Source organism: Argentina anserina, chromosome 6 (assembly GCF_933775445.1).
Source record: "Argentina anserina chromosome 6, drPotAnse1.1, whole genome shotgun sequence".
Taxonomy (NCBI): Eukaryota; Viridiplantae; Streptophyta; class Magnoliopsida; order Rosales; family Rosaceae; genus Argentina; species Argentina anserina.
The window spans coordinates 19906189-19922134 of record NC_065877.1 but is presented as its reverse complement, the minus strand read 5'-3'; the positions used below and the strand labels follow the sequence as shown (position 1 = coordinate 19922134).

The window sequence follows — 15946 nt, the reverse complement described above, 5'->3', positions numbered from 1 at the left end:
TGACAAAGTGACACCCAACTCGGGCCCACGACAGATTGGAGGCGCGACTAGAGAGGGACACGCTCTGATACCATGTTAAACAGCGACAAGCATGGCCCGTGGACCAACTGTACCGATATTGTCCCAACTTAGCCACCTCACAGGTGTTGGGTTTTAATCACAAAAGGCCTCAGTACAGTTGGTTATTATACCCCCACTTATAAGCTATTTTATTTGTCACTTCTTAGATGTGGGATCTCTCCTCTCCAACATAACCAAGATCTTACCGTTGCTTCTTGTAGAATATATACTTTCAGAAACAAAGAAACAGGTGATGCGTCTATTAAAGGCAGATTACAAGCTTTTAATCAGGTTTTACCCTAGGATTCCTTCATGCTGTGCTTACAAGTGAATTTGTGACTATGGTGTACCAAAATTTCACCTTGATTCATTTCTTTTCCAATTGCAGAGTGTTAGTCAACAAGTTTCCGCCTACATGAGAGATCCAAGCAGAATGGTTAGGCAGATGCAAATGAGGCGATCATCAGTTGGTGTATTTGGGACTGTAAGATGTTAAATCTTTCTTTTAAATATGTGAAATACCTATAATTCTATATAGCTTTTGTTTGGAAGTGTACTCATACCTTGCATATTGGCTGGTTCTTAAAGGGGAGGATATTCCAATTGAAGAGGTAATCTTTACTCTTCTGCTTATAATTCAGTTGACTAAACTATTTTCTATTTTCCAAACCCATCCCTTACGTAATTTACATTGGAAATAAATCTTCTGTGGATGCTGCAATTTAAAATATTTTACATTTGCTTCTTGAATTTGCAACTTGTAACCAAATTACAAATTCATTTTTTTTTTGGGATGCATCCAGTTTAAGAAATTGATGTCTTGTATGAAGCCTTAACCAAAAGTAATTCAGTTAATTTTGGGTCAGTTGTGATTTTTGTCTTTGGAAGGCTCCACTGTTGATTTTCTACCTTTCACTGTGTTGGGTTTCCAGCCCATGTGTTTTTTCCTAAGATGGTTTCTTAGAGTATGGTGTTCCAGTAAGGATAGGGAATCCTTATTGATGATGGTTTATTTGTAGAAGGAGGAGGCTTTATAGCCTACCACTATTAGGAATAGGATTCCTATTTGGTGAGGAAACATGTTTGTCCTTATGGCTATATAAGGAGGGGTTATGCTCTAGGTTTAGGCATCACAGAGACAAAGAGCATAGTGTGTTCCATTCTCGGTTAGAGGGCGAGAGAGGGCAGAGAGGAGAAAGATATGAAGAGAAGAGTCTTTGTCTTCTTAGTCTTTCTTGTGTACCCATTATTATCATAGTGGAAGTGTGTTTCTGTCCGGTGGATGTAGGCAAAGCTATTTGCTGAACCACCTTAAATCTGTGTTCCTGTGTTCTTTTCTTTGTGGTTGTTTCTCTTGGTTTGTTGTGCTTGTTCTGTTTCTCTGACTAACTTGTTGACCGATTCACTACAAGTGGTACCAGAGCCTGGTTGAAGGTTGGGTTCGGCTGAATCGGTATTGTCAGAATGGATGATGATGTGAAAGGCACAATGATCAAACTCACCCACAAGAATTGGGTGACGTGGAAGCCAAGAATGGATGATATCCTGTATTGTAGGGATATGCATAAGGCCATAGAGGGTGTGGCTGCAAAGCCAACCAATATGACTGATGAGAAGTGGCGAAAGTTGCACCGGAAAGCAGTTGGTACGATAAGGCAATGGGTTGATGATAGCGTCTTTCACCATGTGTCGAAAGAAACTGATGCGGAAGAACTCTGGAAGATATTGGAGTCCCTCTTTGAGAAGAAGACCGCTGCAAAGAAAGCATTCCTTATCAAAGAGATGGTCAACATGAAGTTTGATGACGATACTAGTGTGGCTGTGCACTTGAACAATTTCCACAATGTGACCAACCAGTTGTCGACAATGGGTATGAAGGTTGATGATGAGCTACTCGCATTGCTGCTGCTAGGAACTTTGCCGGATAGTTGGGAAACTTTCGTGGTGACCTTGAGTAATTCTGCGTCTAATGGTGTATTGTCTATGGATACCGTTAAGGATAACATGCTTAACGAAGAACAAAGAAGAAAAAGTGTTGGCACAGACAATGAGCACGCAAGAGCCCTTTATGTGAAGGGTAAAGGCAAGAATTCGGGTCAAAGGTTTAGTGGTGATTGTCACTATTGTGGCGAGAAGGGCCACATGAAGCGGATGTGTCGAAAGTGGAAACAAAACAAGAAAAAAGACAAGTACCAAGGTTGTGAAGATAATGGCTATACTGCTTGTATCTCAGATGTTTCGGATGAGCTTCTTACTTTACAAGAATGTCTATATGTGGGTGACAATGGTCATGATTGGTTCGTGGATACGAGTGCAAGTTGTCATGTTAGTGCCAACTTGGAGCTCTTTTCTACATACAAGGCAGATGGCTTTGGGATGTTAAAGATGGGCAATACAAGCTACTCCAAGATTTCGGGAATAGGAGATATTTGCATCGAGACTAATCTGGGTTACCATATGACATTAAAGGATGTGAGACACGTTCCGGATCTACGTGTCAACATACTGTCTGCAAGTGCTCTTGACAGGCAAGGTTTCCACCAGTTTATTGGTGATGGGAAGTGGAAGCTGACGAATCGATCGTTGGACGTTGCTAGTGGAGAGTTTTGTCGTTCCTTGTACAAGACACATAACTTGGTGTATAAAGATGACTTGAGTGCAATGGGTGATACTTCTTCGGACATACGGCGTCATGGTGACGGCCATATAAGGAAGAAAGGCGTTCTGGAAAAGTGGTCCCAAATGTCCTTTTCCAATAGGTTTTCTGACCAGGGTGAAGATGGTCAAGAGTTGTTCCACCAACAGGGACATGGTGATGAGTTGTTCGATCAGGTGGATCCTGATCAGGGGGAGCTGCATGCTCCAACCACATAGTTCTGCATCAAGTCAGCTTGGGCGGACTCCCGGTGATGGAGTCGTGCCGGTGTACCTCCCTCATGGTCTGGAGGGGGAGATTGTTGGGTTTCCAGCCCATGTGTTTTTTCCTAAGATGGTTTCTTAGAGTATGGTGTTCCAGTAAGGATAGGGAATCCTTATTGATGATGGTTTATTTGTAGAAGGAGGAGGCTTTATAGCCTACCACTATGAGGAATATGATTCCTATTTGGTGAGGAAACATGTTTGTCCTTATGGCTATATAAGGAGGGGTTATGCTCTAGGTTTAGGCATCACAGAGACAAAGAGCATAGTGTGTTCCATTCTCGGTTAGAGGGCGAGAGAGGGCAGAGAGGAGAAAGATATGAAGAGAAGAGTCTTTGTCTTCTTAGTTTTTCTTGTGTACCCATTATTATCATAGTGGAAGTGTGTTTCTGTCCGGTGGATGTAGGCAAAACTATTTGCTGAACCACCTTAAATCTGTGTTCCTGTGTTCTTTTCTTTGTGGTTGTTTCTCTTGGTTTGCTGTGCTTGTTCTGTTTCTCTGACTAACTTGTTGACCGATTCACTACACACTGTGATAGTGATGCATTGTGCAATCTTTGGTGAGGGAAACTGTTAGTTTTAAACCATCATGGGTCAACCTTATATCAGTCATATGTCTAGGTTCTCTCCAATGCCACTTTGATATAGAGCGTTGTGCGGTTTTTCATAATACTGTACTTATAATGCATCAGATAAAGGCTGGCATTATGCTTTTATGTTTAGGCCAGTTGTGATAAGAAAATTTATATCAGGTCAGTCACATGTTTTCTTGATTTGGTTTAGATCTGTTCTGGTTGGTGTGTGTGTGTGTGTTTTTTTTTTCTGGGCGTGGGGGGAGGTGTTATATGTACTTAGTTTTGGTTATTTCGGAAACCTGTGTGGAAATTTATGCAAATTGGGTAATTTGTTCCTTTAATCTGACAGGAATTACCTGATGCTGCTGCACAAGCTGATGGTGACGCTGAACTTTTGGATGACTCAAAGTTTTACCAGCAATCCTCCAACCAACTTTAAATCAGAGACAAGGGGCATAATTTGGATTTTCTGTATTTTGTAGTATGAATGTCAATGTTGTCTGGATGTTTTACTGAATTGGCTCTACTGCTATTCAATTATTGCCTCTTGTTTTCAAGTTCTTAAACCTTTCCAAATGGAAACAATATCTTAGTAGCTCCAAATATTTCATTTTCAGCATAAGTAACAGTGATCTTAAACTTTACCATTGTGATCAACAGAGTCAGCCTTTTATTCTCTGAAAAAGATGCAGTCTAAGAAGAGGAAGATTGTCGATAGACGAGCCTCAAAGAGTCGTAAAATAAGGTAAATATAGATTTTTTAATGCATTTCCACCGAAATTTTTGCAATTTGTTCTTCAATTTCACCAAGCATATTAGCCCAGACTTTTGAGAATGGCATTGTGCTTTGGCAGGTATAATGTTCATAAGAAGATTGTAAATTTCATGGCTCCAGAGCCTAGGGTTCTTGCTCCTATGTTTCCTGACCTCACTTGCTTGTTCGGATTGAAGAACTCTAAACCAGCTTCTGTAGTGCAATAGTGGTAATTCATGCATGGCTGAACTTATGTCCAAAGCTTAAAATTTTGTTATTTAACTGATTTGATATAGTATCTAAGCTCACCACACAAATTGTTCAATGTCAGTAATTTTTTTTTCGGAAACATAAATTACAAAAGGGGATTCTGATGTTTCTTTGTTAGTCTTTTTACTTCTGGGTGCTGACCTTTATTTCTGAAAGGCCTTCAATCAGGATTAGAAGTACTGTAGTTTATATCAATCAAATCACGTGTTCGTCGTCGGTCCAGTAGGATTTTCTATCAATCTGTCATCAGATGAACTTAATAACTTTGTGATATAAAGCTAAATGATTATGGACTTTGAAACAAACAGTTCAAGCATAAACATATCGATTATCAGCTCTTCCCATCGTCATTCTTAAGCTAGATAAAAGGCTAGAAGAACTCATTGCCTCATTTTCCTTTATTATCGATCCACATTCCTGGTGGAAAATCAGCAAGTAGAGGAAATTAACTTTTTCTTCAGTTTGTTCTTCATGGGAGGACGTTGGTCTCTTCTGTGCTAGCAATTCATTTGGTCCATGGACATCAGCTGAACTATTATATTTTCATGAAAGTCGATTGAATAAACTTGTGAAGTCGAGAATTACACATGTATAAGCAAGTGTTTAATTTCTGCATGTACAGAATAAGCCATTTATAACTCGATACACATACCAACCTTTGATTCAGCTAATTGTACCAAGCAAGAAAAGCAAATGTCATTTTACAAGTAACAAATTATGGGAACAGGAGAATTACACATATATTAGCCAGCCTCCTGCATATTCTCTTCTAGTTGCAGTGTACGATTATGAGACAGTAAGGAAACTGTTTCATCAATCAACCCTGGAATCTATTACGGTCCGCCTTCCCATGTTGTCCGTTCTAATGGCTTCCCAATGATTTGATTAAGTTGACCTAAGATTTAAACAAAATCAGAAGAATTTTCATCAGCTTAGCCATGGAACATCAGTATTTATAGATAAATTAACTACAAGAACATCATGAATTCTAATTTCTAACAAATTCTGGTGAATGATCTCTCTTGAGTATTAAATTGTCTTGATCACAACGATTATGAATTTATGAAATACATACAATATTTTGCATACGACGTGGAACTTTATTAACCTGAAATATAGTATTGCTGATTAATGTTGTTGATAGAATGCCCCTGCTGGTGTACTACAGGAACAACAATGGAATCAGCAGCCATTTTCACTCGCTTTATCTTCTCTGCTGCAATCAGCTCACAAGTTAAAGGATAACCATATGGCGGGATTGAATCAATTCTGACGTTTTCGTTAACCTGAAGATCATAATCCAAACTGTTAGTAGTAATTCCATTTCCTCCATTCATGCCATTGCTAATCCCATTACTTTCATGGTTCCAAGCAACCAAATCTGACAGAGATTTGTAACACATGCCATTTTGCACTTGCAAAGGAACTGGTTGGTTCTCATGATTTTTATACGTCTTGAGCTCATCGAAAATCATCCTATACTCTCCATAAGGACCAAGCACCGGGTCTTTCTGCCTGCAAAGAGCTTCCCATACCAGTGAATCGACAACCTTTCTCCGATTTGCTTCATTGGCATTCTTCACCATCTTGGTTACATTGCTAACCCCGAAAATTTTGTGCACTGCTTGGAACTCTCGATTCCTCTCCACTGGAAAATATGGTGCCAAAGTGCAGCCTTCGCTGCACTTTTTCCTTTGATGCTTGCATGCTGCACATGCCTGTACTGCTCCTGGTGTGACACTACTCTCCCTCTGCATCCTATATATAGATGATATATCAACTTCTATCAATCAAAACAATAGCAATTCTTTAAATCATGTTGAAAGAAGCATTACTCAAAAGTAAAAAGTCATTGAAGTAACTTATACGTAAACAAACATACAGAACAAGAAGCTTACAGAGACCTTGACCCTTTTTCTGATGCGAATGAAAAGGCAATGTTGGATATAAATAACGAGGATTATGAAATTATCTAGAAGTCTACATGAAGGTTCAAATGTGTCTAAAAAAAGCACGTAAAGATTGGCAGGTTTGTGATGTATATAAAACAATGAGACGTGTGTAAGTTGAACAGGATTTAGGTAGCTCATGGGAAGAAAAAGAGTACTACCAAAAGAATAAAATAATTAGGGAACTATCTTCTAATGGGAGGTAAACCCTTAAGTGCTTCAGAATATAATTAAGCATACAATATTGATCATTATCAGAAAATATGTTTTACATAGTCTACTTGCGCATGAGTATTTTTCTCTTGAAGACCCCTTTCCCTCTACCGCAATGAGCTATCTTGCACTTCTGTTTTACTACTGAACCTGCCTGCTTCTATTGAAAAGTGGAGGGACTCGTATGAGCGACCCAATCTGCAGGGGAAAAAAATTAAAAGAAAAGAACCAGCAGATCTTCACCCGGGTTGGAAGGCTGACCGGTCGATTGCGAAAACACAAAAATGAAAGAAACTAACGAAGACATTGAAGATGGAGTTGATGCCCTATGCGGAGGACTTCAACAGATTATCACTTAATAAAGAGTCGCACAGTTTAGAGTTTAGAGTTTAGACTTACAAGAACAACCTATTCTGTTCTTTTTTCCTTATTAAATGAATGTATTCATCTGAAAGTGTCAGATTTTGTATGCTGAATATAAGCAGTAGCCGCTAACGAACAACTTCAACTCATTCATTTCAGAGTGGGGTGTTTCTTGTATTATTAAGGATGTCGTTTATTCAATCATCTGCCCAATATGCCCGTATTGTGTGAACAACAAAAGCCATAAGAAAGGACACTTGAACTGAGGAAAGGTGTTAAATGGAACATGTGAAACTATAGACCAGGTAAAAGAGCACAAGCAATACGCGTTTGTTTCATGCTATGTCTGCTGTTTGGTGATGATTCTAAGACCCTGCACTATTGAGTATCCTTGACAGAGTTATCACTGGCCTGACCTTGCTGCAGCAGCCAGTGGTTGCACAGCAGCTAAAGGATTCACTTGGTATGAAAATGCAAGCTGCCACACGTCTACTAGAGCATTTTTTATTGACATAGCTTGTCTCTGAACAATCCTGCAAAAGAACTTTATTTATGAAAGATGCTGTGGATATAATGTAGTGTACATATTACAGAAAATGAAACATTAGGAAAACTGAATAACGAATTATGAGAACCAACACATTCTCAATAAACAATTGACTGTTCAACATGTTCTCAATTGTAATGGATGTTTTCATATTGTTAACTGTTCCGAAACTAAGGTGGAAGGATTTTGCTTAAGAGTGGGATATACTGAAAGCAATGGAAGTTTAACAACGACATGAACTGAGAGAAAGCAAAGAGTATTCAGTCCTTCTGGTGAATATTCTCTTATTTCCACTACAATCTAAGTAAGATCAGATCCATTTTGCCAAAATTAGCAAGATCATTCATATTACATTTTGAAGCTGAAGATGTGAAAAATAATATCACAATTTGACCATCAGTATTGGATGCACACATAACAAGTATGGAAGAGAATTATTTCTCACCTCTTTAAGTTAGCTCGATTTCTCTGCAAAACATAAGATATGAGCAAAATCAAGCAGCCCAGGGTGATCTTTCCATTTGATAATACCATCCGCATATTCCCAAACTTCAGGGTAAAGGTACGGAACCACCAGAAGCATGGTTCTAATTTTTTAGACAAGTTTAAAACTGCTTGATTCTGAGCAGGATCTCTGATTAGAGGGTATTTCGCTTTTGGACGTCCCTCAGGTGATGGCACTTCATAGTTGTCCTCTGATGCTTTGGTGGCTTTAATTGAATGCAGAGAGTGTAATCGCCTCAGAAGTACCTAGAAAAGGGTGCAGATAGATCAATATGGATTCAACTTTTGCTTCTCTTTTAAGAATAGATGCATGCGTATGTTTACCTGTCTTCTGTCCTCTGGTATTTTAGCATTCTCGACCCAAGAAGTTGCAAGATCAACGTCATTCATTATGGTTCCCAGCAGATTCAAAGTATACACCTCAACTACTTCTAAATACTTATCAACTCCCAAGACAGAATGTCCATTGTATCGTTTTGTATAATCTGCACCGTCTTCTTTACCAACATGAACATAATATTGTCCATCCACAAAATTCCAACCTCTAAGGAACACTTCCAAAAATTCTTTAACACCTGAATAATTACCTTCTGAAATACAAAAGCATACCCTGACAAAAACAATGAAATAGAAAAATAAAAATGGAGCTTTTCCACTGATGCTTTTAGCAAACTCTTATAGGTGTAAGAGTATTATAAACTATCGCATGAACAAGGGATGTACTTTACTGACTCAAACTAAAAGGTAGGACTACCAAGCATCTATATAATGGGGGCCCTCCTCTAACTTGGAAGGAAATAAGATAATTTTCTCAGTTTTGTAAATTTTACAGTACATCTACTAGGACACCTTTGTGTTCGCTGCTCCAAGAGAAGGACAGATGTATGTATGTATGTATCCTATCCTATGAAGAAAAAATCATTCAATTCAAAACCTCATTCAATAAAAACGCTGGGGAGTTTTTCAGACTGATTTTTCCTAAGCTCCCTCTTTTAAATAAACTAAAATAAAAAAATAGGTCATAAGCACTGCACTTATGCATAGAAACAGGGAGCTGTAACAAGGCTACCCTAAATTTGGCTTTGTAATTCGACCAATGGCTATCTAAACACCTTAAACATACTACAATTTACATAAAACTGTTGGCGGTTACAATTAAGAAATATCCTAAAAATCCGAAATTCATATCACAGAAAGACTTAGAATAGAAAAATGGAGTAACTGGAGCAAGAGAAGAAAAATACCCAGTAAGAAGAACTTGAACAGGGATGGCAGGAATGGAAGCAAATACCAGTTTGAGCTCATTCAGAATCCCTGGTGTCCTGCGAACCCAAATTACATCACATCCATGATCAAAACAGATTAGCAGGACAAGTTAATACAGATAAATAATGAGTAAATAGTATAAGGAGATCAAATCTATGAAAAAAGATCGACATCAACCAAAGAATCAGCATAAATTGTATCGAATGAACACATTGCACACGAAGCCCCATTATTTTCGACATAGACTGCAGAAAATAAGATTGAGCATATGAAACTAAAACAAAGTTAAATACATATGTGACATCATACCTTCCGAGTTGTTTCAAAGATTGCACAAGCACCATACCAGCGGACTCCAACAGGTCATCTCTGTCTTCAAAGTCTTCACTGTGTTCCGAAAGCTGTTTGAGAATAGAAGAAGCTAATAAGGCTGCCTCCTCGTACATGGAGCTAACCAGGTAGCTGAAACACAAGTAAACAAGTCCAGAACGAGTAAGACGAGTGTGTTTTATGTACAATACAATCAGAAACGGATTATAATTCACCTTTCCGAAGTTTCAATCTGTTCCCAGGTTGTTGCTGTGGAACCCGTGTCGTCGTTTCTCTGTCGAATTGAAAAGTGGGTTACCTCGAACGAAGACGACCCATTGCTATTGGGGCTCTCTCTTTCTGCCTCCGTGTTCATTTGTCTTTCTGGTTTCTTTGTAGCAGAAGTTGCAACAGCTTCTTCAGGCCACAACTGATCCTCCGAGCACTTTTAAGACTTCGAACCGGTTGAGTTCGGAGGGTCAAAGTTGTAATTGTTCGTTGATAAATTACAAAATTACCAATAACTACAATTATGTAAGCAATAAATATGATCAATTGATAAATACCAATAAATATTTGATTTCCCTATTTCAGTTTTGTAGGTAAGTCGCATTTGATACATTTTAAATATGATCAATTTGATAATACAATTGATGAACCATTCATACAACTTCAAAGACTTGTGGTTAAACTTTCTTCCAAACCAAAAAGGAAAAATTCAGGCTGAAAAGAAACAAATGAAACTAAATCAATTTGATACAAAATTGTAAATGCAAATAACTATTGTAAACCTATAGAAGTGATTGCTTCCTTTCCATCAGCCCTCTAATACCCTCCACAAAATCATTAAGGAAAAAAGAAAAAAAAAACAAATTCCAACCAATGACCATGCGTGGTAGTGCAACTTCGATTCCAGTACACACCTGATCTTATTAGATGAAAAGGAGTGAAACTGAAATGTTAGATCAGGAGGCTTTCTCTAATGCATTGGAGATATTCTGGTTTCTTGACTGCTATATTCCATATGCATATCGTATGGACCAAGAGATTCACTTTTTCTTGCCGGTTTTATTCGCTTTTCTTAGTGGTGCAGCATTTTTCATTGGAAGTCTCCGTTTCCGAGTCATAGCAAATTCTCCGAACTTGTGACCGACCTTTTCTTCTGTGATTTTGCAGCGAACATGAGTTTTTCCATTGTATATACGTACAGTGCAGCCAACGAATTCCGGCAAAATAGTAGACCTCCGGGACCAGATTTTCTTGTTCATAAGAAGCTCTTTGTTATTTTTCATTTTCATCAGGAATGCATCCACAAAGGCACCGTCATAATAATGAGATCTGCACAAATCCATCCAGTGAACATCTCAGACATAAGTTTAGTAATCTCTTTGATCTCTATAACAAAGGCCAAGTGAAAAAAATACCAAACAAACACAAAAATCAAGGTGATGAGATATCTTCACAAATAGGAGAAAGATAGAACAATAGCTGAAAGAAACATACTCTTGCTTAACTTGCGTACTGTAACCCGCTGTACCATGTCCACCCAGTCCCACAGAAACAGCCTTTCCTGATTCCAGCTATATACCGCATTGACCAACCAAGATTACACCAATGGCATCCAGTAATCACCGTCAGATCCATATATAACGTATGAAAATACAGACTAATAGATATGTGCATTATACTAACCTTATTGGAGAATGTTGGGAGGAGTTTCTGAGCCCAACCATGGCTGAAGATTGAAGTCAGATGCTTTGCCATGTTTTCCTCTGTTACATCACAATTGAAATCAGATTTTTCCAGCATGAAATATACAGATAAATGTTTTTAAGAGAAGAAAACTAGCAGGGTCTCGATTGATGCAAACTTGGTTTATGCTACATGGAACCAATCTCTTGCTGGTCTGTAAGACTAACATGTACAATTCGATGGAACAATCCAAACAAACAAAAGAATGAAAACAGATTGAATGTTATGTTTAGGAATTGCACACTACCATACCTCTGCATACTTGTAATCAAATAGGGTTTTATGGGGTTTTTCCACTGAGTTAACGAAATCAGGACCCAAATAAGGGGGGATTAAACTGATCTTGGAACCCTATTGTTTTTAAACCCAGACTAAAACTCTTGGGTTCAGTAACTTCAGTCTAACTTATTCACTCGAGCAGTCTAACAATTTAGTACTCGTAACACCAGAAGCACTTAAAAGATGCACATAAGTCCTCTTTGGAGTCGTCCATCTAGACTTTTCTAGTAAGACAAGCAACAGAGAACACTTCATGAACAACCCATCTTGCTGAATCAGAGTCTTGACCAGACATAACACTAGAAAAACACGGGCTAACAGATCATTCCTCCACCCACACATCTTCCCACAATCTAATTTTTCTACCATTACCGATCATCAATGCAAAACAAAGATAGAACCAATTTACTTGAACAGATAACCCTTCTGGGGATATATATACCCTATTCTCTAAGAACATGTTTGGCATCCCTTCAAGTGACAATGTTCAAAACCACAACAATAACAGCAGAGAAGAACCGAACTCATTCATGTACAATGATGACTCTCAACTATTACCCTTAATCTAATAATACTCAAATGAGCTCCTAAAGTTGGATTATGGTGTAGTTAGAGCACATGACATCAGAGTAGAAAAGAAAGTTAATCCGATCAAATCATCAAGGCAGCAAAAAACTTAATGCAAAAAATCAAAAGCACCAAAGTCATGTAGCTAGGTCTGAAATTTAGCAACATGTATAGTCAGTTACTATAAATATAGTTGAATGGGATGCTTCGATTTAATAGGAATCTTAGTGTAAGCACAGCAAAACAATGTTGATTATGAACAGAGAAGTAATCAACATTTCTACGAGGGGAAAGAAGCACATACACAGAAAACAAAAATACATCAACTGTACATACTTCCAAGATTCAATGTGCATTGTACCTTCAAAAACTTGTGATTAACAACCTAGATTCCAAAATAAAGGAGACACAGAACCTGTAAAACATAGAAATCCACATAAGTTGAAAAAGCTTAGCAAAGAAAGATATCACTATCATAATCCAGGTGATTCCCAGTTCTTTGACGCATCAGGCCTCTCCTTTCTTCTCTATCATATCAAACCCACCAAGCTAGTCACACCCATTTCCCAAAATTTAATCAAACCCATAACTCGATTCAATTAAACGCATGATTCAGTTCATCTTACAAGTTCACAAGTACAACCATCGTTTAAGTTAACACTATGAAGCACCTTAACTCAATCAACAGAGAAGTGCTATGACTTACCCGATGCCAAGCCTCCAGCCCAAATGACGGGAACACTGCTTTGTGCAGAGAGACAGAAGTCACAGAACAGGCGCAGAGTCTGTTCGAGAGGTCTCACTCTTTTATTTCTTTTTGTTACAACCCCCGGCTTCCCACTTATTTCGACATATCACACATTTTGTAGCACATTGTCATTTTATTTAAATATGAAAAAAAAGGTCCAGTGTAGTGATACACTATTACAATAAATTTATGACGTTTTCTGACGTTACAACTTCATCATCAAATTGCTAAAATATGACTCACATAGTTTGTCATGTTACGAATTTTGATCCGTGTTGTAAGAGAATTACTTTTCGTAACCTTTTGGTGTATTCGTCATAATTAATTTAAGTTAATCTAGATAAAAAATGATATATAATTTCTTATTTAACATGATACTCAATGTAATGTCTATATATAAGATCTATTTATCAATGAATAAAAATTATTTTTTCTCCCTATTTTGATGCGTATTATATTCTTCTGTAACACGTTATCAACACGTAGTTCTAGTCATGTGTCTAATAGCCAAGAACCCTAATTTTTGAAAAATTCTTTTCTGTTAGGAAAAAATTTCATAGAAGAATAAGAAAAGTTTCTGCTGAAAAAAAAAACCAAAATCGATTTGACCAGAGGGCACAAAGAAATCTTTTCTGGGCAACCCCCTTCTTCGCCGACATGTCTTCTATCGAGACATGGCGCCGCCGATCTGGCACCTCAGTCCTACGCGCACCCATCGAACCCAAATAGATGGCAAAATCCTTCGGCATCGCCTACCACCTCGTCAACCTCGACGATGGACCAGCGGTTCTTGCCCAGAACTGGCGTCATACACATCTCGCCGATGACTTCTCCTTGCGACACCAATGACTTCTCTGGCACCATCCGCAGCCCAACTCATAGCAACGACGACCATCGTCGATCCTTGAGACTTCGGTCACACGAGCAACAGCAGCATCCAGATTTTTTGGATCCAACCCAGTTGAAGTGTCGATCCTACCCGGCTCAGTTCAAGAGAGGTTTTCACCTCTAGGTAAATCAGTAGTATGGTTAAGAGGCATGGTAACTTTGCCTCAAGGGTAAAAGTTTATTTACTTCAGTAATTCTTTTTTTATTTTATTGATTTTATATATGGTGAATTTAACTAACCATATGTTTTGTTTCCATGAAATTAATCGCACGACGAAACAAATGCAATGGTGAGTGTCACTTCGCCGCATATTCGTGGAAATATGGAATCAAGCATGATCGTAGAAATTAAACAAGAGCAACACTTATATGTTATTTATCTAGCAAACAACCAAGTATGTTTTAATTAACGTTGTTGCTTTCATGCAAATTTAAATAATTCTGAATTTTGTCTTTCATCGGGGACTTTCAACCTCTCTTTCCTTTTCAACCTGATTCTTTCGCTTCTCAGGTGGTATACAGAGATATGATTCCCCTGGTGTACCGCTGTTACCATCCGTTGCCGTTGTGTGTAGCTACGAGTTTGAAAAAAAATGGGATAAACATCGGCTTGCGATGGAAATTGTCGCTTATACCATTGGTTTGTGACGAAAATTGTCACTTATACCATTGTGACGGAATTTGTCACGGTTTAAAATTGAGTTACCATAATTTGGGACTTGACCTACTTTAGTACTTGGAAGTTGTATTGGATTTTGATACTAATGAATCTTCCCTCTTGTTGATCACAACACACTACAAGAAAAATGACATACGACAACATTATAATAATAACATGCGCGTTTAGAGCATTGTTGATTACTATTTTCGACAACCTGCTTATTTTGTGCGTTGTGAAAAGTTATGTTCAACCACATGCATCATTGGTATGTTGTTAATCTAGTTTTCAACTACGCATTATGCGTGTTGTTATTTGGAAGTTGTCGATTCAACATATTAACAACTAGCAGAAAAACATGTTGTTAAAGGCTTTCAAAATAACAGCACGCAACACGTTGTTACATGTTTATAAAAAACAACATGCAACATGTTGTTAAATGTTTCAAAGATAACAACATGCAACACGTTGTGATATGGTTCTCTTCAATTTAACAACACGCAACACGTTGTTAAATGTTTTTACAAAGCAACATGCATCATGTTGTTAAATGTTTGAAAAATGACAACATGTAGCTCGTTGTGATATGGTTCTCTTTAAAATTCGAAAGGGAAAAGGGGAAATAGAAAAAGAATCGTGCTTAAATTTTTATGAGATTGATCAGAATATCTTTTCTACCAAAAATGAAACAAAAAGACCTAAAAAATACATCTCATATAAAAGGAAAGCATTTATTTACTCTCAACAAAAAAAATTCTGACTTCGTCTCTCTAAAATTTTTCTCTTCTTCTCTCTCTAAAATTGAGCTCATCAGATTGAGCTCCATCTAATCGAAGCTGTAGGTATGTTCTGAATCCTCTTATTGCAGTTCTCTTCTCTTGTTGTTTGATTTGTATGCTTCGATTTCAATTCAAATTCTCACTTACTTTGAATTTTCTGTTTGTCATTCAAATATCAACCGGCGGAGCATCCGCCATCACTTCTGGAAAAGCTACTTTTCAAGGTAATGTTTCAGATTTGCTTTCTTGTCTGTTTAGTTTCGTTAATTTTGGTGTAGTTGTGTGTGGTTTTGAGTGGGCTTTAGAAATTGAGTTGATAGAGTTTGGAATTTTACTGGTGTTGCGTAAATGATCTAGACAAGCAATGAATTACTTTTCGTTAATTAATTTTGGTGTAGTTAATTAATTTTCGTTAATTTCGTTTTGTCTATGGTTGGATCTGCTCGATCCCTAAGAAATGAAGTATTGTGTTTCATATTGCTGTTGCCCTCTGTAACTAAGGGTTTTAGTTAAGTTTGTTTCTCATGTTTGGTATCTTTGTGATTG

The 15946-nt window shown here is 37.8% G+C and overlaps 3 protein-coding genes across 3 annotated transcripts; all 3 read right to left on the bottom strand.

The window, feature by feature from the left end:
* Positions 1 to 5185: 5185 nt before the first annotated feature.
* Positions 5186 to 6471, bottom strand: LOC126799189 (LOB domain-containing protein 2). The gene is made up of 2 exons (XM_050526329.1): positions 5687 to 6471; positions 5186 to 5473 (listed from the first exon to the last, which is right to left on the bottom strand). Exons 1-2 carry the CDS (start codon positions 6333 to 6335, stop codon positions 5412 to 5414), a joined length of 711 nt encoding a protein of 236 aa, XP_050382286.1. The 5' UTR covers positions 6336 to 6471; the 3' UTR covers positions 5186 to 5411.
* A 199-nt stretch (positions 6472 to 6670) lies between these two features.
* On the bottom strand, positions 6671 to 10130 carry LOC126799484 (protein APEM9). The gene is made up of 6 exons (XM_050526692.1): positions 9966 to 10130; positions 9730 to 9882; positions 9399 to 9476; positions 8479 to 8764; positions 8096 to 8400; positions 6671 to 7636 (listed from the first exon to the last, which is right to left on the bottom strand). The coding sequence occupies exons 1-6, from the start codon at positions 10103 to 10105 to the stop codon at positions 7507 to 7509; spliced, it is 1092 nt and encodes a 363-aa protein (XP_050382649.1). The 5' UTR covers positions 10106 to 10130; the 3' UTR covers positions 6671 to 7506.
* A 264-nt stretch (positions 10131 to 10394) lies between these two features.
* On the bottom strand, positions 10395 to 13115 carry LOC126799644 (ribosomal protein S19, mitochondrial-like). The gene is made up of 4 exons (XM_050526885.1): positions 13034 to 13115; positions 11422 to 11501; positions 11233 to 11309; positions 10395 to 11067 (listed from the first exon to the last, which is right to left on the bottom strand). Exons 2-4 carry the CDS (start codon positions 11491 to 11493, stop codon positions 10779 to 10781), a joined length of 438 nt encoding a protein of 145 aa, XP_050382842.1. The 5' UTR covers positions 11494 to 11501; positions 13034 to 13115; the 3' UTR covers positions 10395 to 10778.
* Positions 13116 to 15946: the final 2831 nt, after the last annotated feature.